Raw genomic sequence first — 6872 nt, 5'->3', positions numbered from 1 at the left:
TCTGGTAATGTCAAAAGCTGACCTTATCAGCAGGGCTTCCCAACACAACCATCTGTAACTCCAATCCCAGGGTATCTGGCACCCTCTAATTCCAAGCAATCTGACACAGGGTAAGAATTCCACATGCATCCATGCAGGTAAGAAAAAAAAAAATTCATTCAAGGTCACCTCCAGTCTACAAATCAAGTTCTAGGACAGCAAGAGCTACACAGAAACCTCATCTCTAAAAAACAAATATATAAAACAAAAATCAAGAAATCTCAGAAAGAAAATAGACTACAGATTCTTTTTAAGTTGAAATACATGCCTTTGCACTGGGCAATAGCCGTGAGCCCACAGGTGGAATGCTATCATGCAGGTATAAAATGCCCACCATAGATAGTGTTTCTTGGTCCACAGCCTGGCACTGCTTTGGGAAGTTGTAGGACTTTCATCTGCAAGGCCCAACTGCAGTAAGTAAGCCAACAGAGACAGGTCTTTGAAGGTGCCAGTTTGTCACACAGACTGAACTGTATCACCTCACTACCCCCTCCAGGATTCCAGAAAACCGTGAGCTTAAATAAATTGTGACCTTAAAAAAAAAAAAAAAAAAGTTATCCAAGTGAGGTTGTTAACTGTAGGCTGTGGCATTCCATTGTCAGCACCAACTATAAAGGACATGCTTCAGCAGCAGCTCTGTAAGGTCTTCCTGGGAGCCATTACAGAGGTTCCCTGCCTGCCTCACAGCACAGGGCTCCTTTATAAACTCATTTTGAACAGAGAAGGAATCCAATAGACTGGCTGCTTCTCATTTACACTGTGACTGAAACCACAACCCAGGACTTGACTGCCTTTATTTTATGCTTAAAATTCACATATAAAGGGGGAATAGGTGGAGATTAGGTGAAAAGTAGACTATGCCAAAACCAATTCTTGAAATCCTAGCCAGCATGAAGTCCAACAGGAAAGGGCCAGCTAATGTCTGAAGGAAATAACTACAAGAAGTCTGATTAAAGTCTAAATGAGTGGAGTCTCATTAGCTTCAAAGTTGCTGTGTAGAGTCATCTTCAAAACACCTGGCATCCATAGTTGTCAGGTATGTTTCCACACATGGCAGGTGAATCTGAAGACGTGTTCTCCATGCCTGTGATATAGATGCAGCTTCTACTGGAACCGAGTGGAGAACTTAGGAGACACCGGCACAGTCAGAGGCAGCTCGCTGGATTTCACCTCTACTGCCGCATACTTGCGTATTGGATTTGCCTTGTGCACCTACAGAATAAGAAAACAGGGTTCCTGAGGTGGACAGCACACATCTATGTGCACAGTTGTTCTGTCTGTTAAGGGGAGAATGGTGGAACAGGATTTATAAATCCCAATTACAAATTCAGGGGAAGGAGAGGTATGAAGCCCAAACAGGTATCTACTGTTGCTCAGTGCATGCATGTGTATACACACACACACACACACACACACACACACACACACACACACACACACACACACTGAGAAAGGCAAACTTATCCCCAGTGTAACTTCCTAGGGAGACACAGGGTCTTGCTAAACTGTAGCAGACAAAAGCTACAAGTTAAACATATGTGACAGGAGCTGGAGATGGCCCAGTGGTTAGGGGCACTGATTGTTCTTCCAGGAGACCCATGTTCAATTCCCAGCATGCACTTGGCAGTTCATAATCATCTATAACTCCAGGGCATCTGACACCCTCTTCTGACCTCTGAGGGCACACATAGTGGATATGCATACATGTTAAAAACACCCATATGTATAAAATAACTAAGGGGGCTGGAGAGATGGCTCAGCAGATAAGAGAATTGTCTTCCAGAGTTCCTGAGTTCAAATTCCAAGCAACCACATGGTGGCTCTGTAATGGGATCCAATGCCCTCTTCTGATGAGTCAGAAGACAGCTACAGTGTATTCATATACATAAAATAAATAAATTAATTTTAAAAAATTGCTAGAGTTGCTGGGCAGCTGTGGTGTACACCTTCGCTCCCAGCTCTCAGGAGGCAGATCTCTGAGTTTGAGGCCAGCCTGGTCTACCATCAGTTCCTGGGCAGCCAGGGCCACACTGGTAGGAGGCCAAAATTGCCAGAGTGAAATTTTACACTTACTTGACTCTTAGTATTTAACAAAATCACAAACCAAAACAAAAGGCAGAAGAGAAACAATCAAAAGGGGCGGTGCAGCTGGGGAAGCACTGGTTAACAGGAAGTTGCCTCTGGCCTGCACTGAGAACTGCTTTAAGAAATAAACTTATATTGGGAACAAACTCAACAGGCAGGTATGGCTGTGTATGTGTGGTGTGTGTGTGTGCGCGTGTGTAGAATAACTGCGGAGAGACTATACTGTTTGCTGTCAGTGTGGATGCGGACCAGTCTGTCCAAGATCCACCAGAGAGCAGAACAATAGCGACAAGCCAGGCTTCTGCGTGCCTACGGCGCCAGTAGATTACCAGTTCTTTCCGGAGCCTGGCTAGCTCCTCCTTCTGCTGCTCCTCTTCCTGCTGCCTGACTTCCTCCAACTGCTGTAGTTTCCAGGCCTCTACTTCAGCCATTTTCTTCTCCAGCTCCTGCCGCTCTTTGGCTCTCTTCTCGGTGGCCAGCTGAAAAGGTTCCTGAACTAGAGAACCAGAAGGGTTCTCTGAGCACAGAAACAAAGACAATACTGATTGATGCACATGCAGAACTCATGACTAGGCTGAAGGGAAAGGGAGGCATGGGGTGAAGCCACACCCCATGACCCAGAACGCTGAGGAGTCATCGGTGAGATAAGAGGTGAGGTGGCTTACTCAGTCCTGCACGCTGCTCTCCCACACAGCTACTGTAAGAATGTAAGAAGTAAAAGAATCCCAACTTCCCACCAGCCATGTTGTCCAAGGCCCAAGAAACCAATCCTTGTGTATAGAAAGAAATCCCCACACCCTTCCTTCATCTGCTTGCTCCCTTCTTGGGTGTGGACAGCCTGTGACTGTCACTGAAAGGCCAGCTGTGTCTGCCAAAACTCCTGTTCTATCAGTCTGCCCCAACATACTTGATAATGTTCAAGGGAAGCCACAACACAAGCAAAAGGCTGGCTCTAAGGGAACAAAGCTACCATCCCTTCAGACAAAGCAGTTCTTGTTGACAGAGCATTAGCCTGGTACAATATTCTGAGTCCTTGCACCCCCCTGCGAAGTGTGACATTTTGCCACAACCACCAAAAGAGTACATAAAAAATAAATACTACCAGCCAGTGATTTTTTCTCCTTCTTGGGAACGAAGGGCTCTTGGAAGATGACGGTGTTTGGACGAGCCTTGAAGCAAGCTGCGTCCTTCTGCAGCTTCTGCTCTTCCTCCAGCTGTTGGAAGGAAAGCCCGCCAGATGGCAGCGTACAGTGTTTGCCGCCTTCTGCAGCAGTAACACAGTCCTCAAGGTTCTGGACTTGGTGACTAAAAAGATAGAGCTTTCTATCCCTGTATTTCTTTTAAATGAGCAATTAGACCTAGAGGCTCCATTAAACCCTTGTTAGTATTTGTTCTGAAGTGAGACAGAGAACAGGAATAGGGGCAAAATTATATGCCAATTATATCACTCTCTAACTAATCATTTGTCTTTTATCACCTTTTATGATAAATAAAAAACAATTACACCATATACCACATTGAAAAAAATAGCCTGTCTTATTAAGAACCAATTCTCCCAACCTATTTCTTACCAAAAGCACCAACTTAAGGAAATAGATGAGATCTTACAGAAACTCCCAACTGAGGAGTCTCACATTCCCCAGGAGACTACTAAAGGAGAGATGAGCAAAATTCAGCCTGCTAGCCAAATGCAACTTGAACTAAGAATAGTCTTTACATGATCCAAGGATCAAATAGACATACAAGGGTGAGGGGAGGCAGGGAGAAAATACCTGACAGGAGTCATATGTAACCTATAGAACCTAAAGTAAATATTGCCTGGCCTTTTACAGAAAACTTGACGTGACTCCTAGTTTACCTAGAATATATTAAAATAGTCAAATCTGACATCCCAGATGATTTCAGTACAGATAGTGAAACTACAGGTCCAATCTATAGGCCTGCAACCTATAGGCTTGCCCACCCACTACTCACCCATCAACCAACCAACATCCAACATTTCAATGTTCCCCATTCCTACCTGGTGCTTCCAAAGCTCAGCCTTGTAAGCGCCTCTCTTGTCTGTCTCCAGGGAGAAAGGCTCAGCTTGAGTCACGTTCTTTACCTTTTTCTCTGGCAGGTTAATGGTGTCAAAATGGGGCACAGGAAGTGCCTTGAACTTGGGCACCTAATGGTAGAGAAGAAAACAGAAGAGCAACATAAGGAGCTCTCCTCAGTGGGACACAGGAAACACTGTCCTGCAGAGGACCTCAGATCCTATCGATGACTTCAGTGTCCCCTCACCTTCATGTCTCTGAATAAAATAGGCTGATCACAAAAAATTGTAAAGAACATTTGCCAGACATGGTGATGCACACCTATAATTCCACATCTCTAAGGATCAGGAGCTCAACACACCCGCCTAGACTACATGTTGAGACAATGTCCCCAAAGCCAAACAAAACCAAAAAGGCCTGTTAGCAAGTATGATGGTGAACATTTTGTCAACTTGATATAAGTCAGGGTTATCTGGGGAGAAATAACTGAGAAAACATGGCCAAACAAGCCCTTTCGTCCCAAACTTTTGGTTTTATCATAACAACAGAAAGCAAACTGAGACAGAGATAAAGCAATATTTACTCCTGAATATGTGTATGAACCTGAAAGACAAGCAGAGGAATTCAATTTTCAAAGCGGGATGGTCTAAGCCAAAAAGCCATGGACCTTTTTAGACCCAAAGAAAACAGGTATTTTTCCTACTACTTCAAAGCCCAATAAACATTTCATAGTGGGTCATGTAGGCATCAGTGGAAAACAATGATTCAATAGTAATTTTATAAAGAATTTTATGTACTTTTTGTTTCAAAGTATGTTTTTATATATTTCTATATAGTAATTTTATAAAAACCATTCTTTGAGTGAAACGTATTATACATGCTTGTAATCCCCGTATGTGGAAGGCAGAAGCAGGGGGACAACCACAGATCCAAAGCCAATCTGGTCTACACAGCAAAACACTGCTCAAAACAAACAAACAGAGCCGGGCATGGGCCTTTAATCCCAGCACTCGGGAGGCAGAAGCAGGTGGATTTCTGCATTCGAGGCCAGCCTGGTCTACAAAGTGAGTTCCATGACAGCCAGAGCTATACAGAGAAACCCTGTCTCGGAAAACAAAAAACAAAAACAAACAAACAAACAAATGGGGGAAGGTTCCCTCTGAAGGATCAAAGAACAGTATCCTGCAAATTACAGACATGAAACACCTACCTCCCCTTTCTGCATCTCTTTTATTTTTTTCTCCTTCTGCAACTGGCGTTCTTTGTCCCGGGTATCAAAGGAGAAAGGGCACACCTCCACATTTCTTGCCTCTGGGATGTGGGGCTTATACGGCACCCCATAATGTGGCACGGGTTGAGCTTTTATCACCACTGGTTTCTCCTCTTCCTAAGAGAGAAATAACAGCTTAGAATCAAGACTCCTCATCTTTCCCCTGCTCACCGAGCTCAGAGTGAGGTCTCGGAAAGCACGTAGGGTATAAGCTACCGATGATGCAAGTCACTTAGCACTGGGTGACTTTTCTTTCAAAGACAGACAATGCCCATTCATCATGGGTCAAAGCAATCTGTAAGAGCATTGGGTAAATGACTAACACAGTAACTCTTTAAGAATCTCAAGTTCTTCTCAGGAATGTTGGAATAACTAGATAATATCAGACAGGTAAAATGAAGACTTGAAGAAAGGTTCTGAGTAAGCACACTTATACCTTATATTCTGACTCTGACTCCACTAAAACATGTGACAGAAATTAATGGTTGCCAAACCCAGAATAGGACCAAGTAAGTTGTTTGGGTTCAAGCTAGTAACCCAAGATTACCAAGTATTTCAGTTTCAACTGATCCTATAAAAAGGTTTATGCTGATATCTGCTATAAAATTACCCCAAGTCTGGATATTTATAGATAAAATAGGAGATGTAGTAAGAAGCTATCAATGACAATTCACTTCTTACAGTCCCATAACTCATGACCCTCAGTCACATCTGTGACCCTTAGGTATCAAGGACAATACGATGTAATTGCTCCAGTGAATTTTAACAAGGACAATTCGATGTAATTGCTCGAGTGAATTTTAAAAGTCCCTGAGCAGTGACAATAGCTCAGGAAACACCGAGTTACAAAGGCTGTATGATCCCAGTGCTACAGGATGCAAAGGCTTAATGGCAGACTCGAACCCATTATCACTGAAAGGTGAGTCACACCTTAGCCAGCTTCAGTGTTCTCAGAGGAACAAAATGCATGCTCAAACATTCACATCATTCTTACAGACAACTCCAGACAAGAGATGATTGCCCTTTAGCCCCATTAAATATAAAGAATGATTAAGACTCAGACTGGTCATGAAAAAGAAAAGAAGACTCCCTCTTCCCAGAGAATCACCTCTTCCTTGATGGGCGCTCGGATCCTGTTCTTCAATGCAAAAATTGGCGACTTAGGGACAGTGGCTGGAATTACCTTCTTTTCAGGAACACCCTGGAAGAAGGGTACAACTCAATTGGACAGACATCAAAGAGCAATGCTATATAAAATACTAAAAACTAGGCCAGGAAAATAGAACCCAGATGAGGGGGCCACTTGTCGAACAAGCCTGACTTGTATTTGATCCCATAACCCATGGCAGAAAGATAGAACTAAATCCCAGAGTTGTCCTCTGATCTCCACGTGAGCATGCAAGGACTAACACCCTCATATAAACACCACCACCACCACCACC

General features: G+C 43.6%; 1 protein-coding gene across 2 annotated transcripts in view; it reads right to left on the bottom strand.

Annotated features, from left to right (window-relative positions):
* Positions 1–615: 615 nt before the first annotated feature.
* Positions 616–6872, bottom strand: part of Tpx2 (TPX2 microtubule nucleation factor) — a 43053-nt gene continuing 36796 nt past the window's right edge. The window contains exons 13-18 of one of the 2 annotated variants that reach the window (XM_029537012.1): positions 6539–6631; positions 5371–5547; positions 4145–4291; positions 3227–3338; positions 2454–2620; positions 616–1251 (exon numbers count right to left, since the gene is read on the bottom strand). In XM_029537012.1, coding sequence (XP_029392872.1) covers positions 1144–1251; positions 2454–2620; positions 3227–3338; positions 4145–4291; positions 5371–5547; positions 6539–6631 — 804 coding nt within the window. In that variant the 3' untranslated portion in view covers positions 616–1143. Of the gene's footprint in view, positions 1252–2453; positions 2642–3226; positions 3339–4144; positions 4292–5370; positions 5548–6538; positions 6632–6872 lie in introns of both variants that reach the window. The other variant, XM_021193029.2, reaches the window with a different exon arrangement.

This window comes from Mus pahari, chromosome 3 (genome assembly GCF_900095145.1).
Source record: "Mus pahari chromosome 3, PAHARI_EIJ_v1.1, whole genome shotgun sequence".
Classification (NCBI taxonomy): Eukaryota; Metazoa; Chordata; class Mammalia; order Rodentia; family Muridae; genus Mus; species Mus pahari.
The sequence above is the reverse complement of the archived record's forward strand: the minus strand, read 5'-3'. Positions and strand labels throughout refer to the sequence as shown.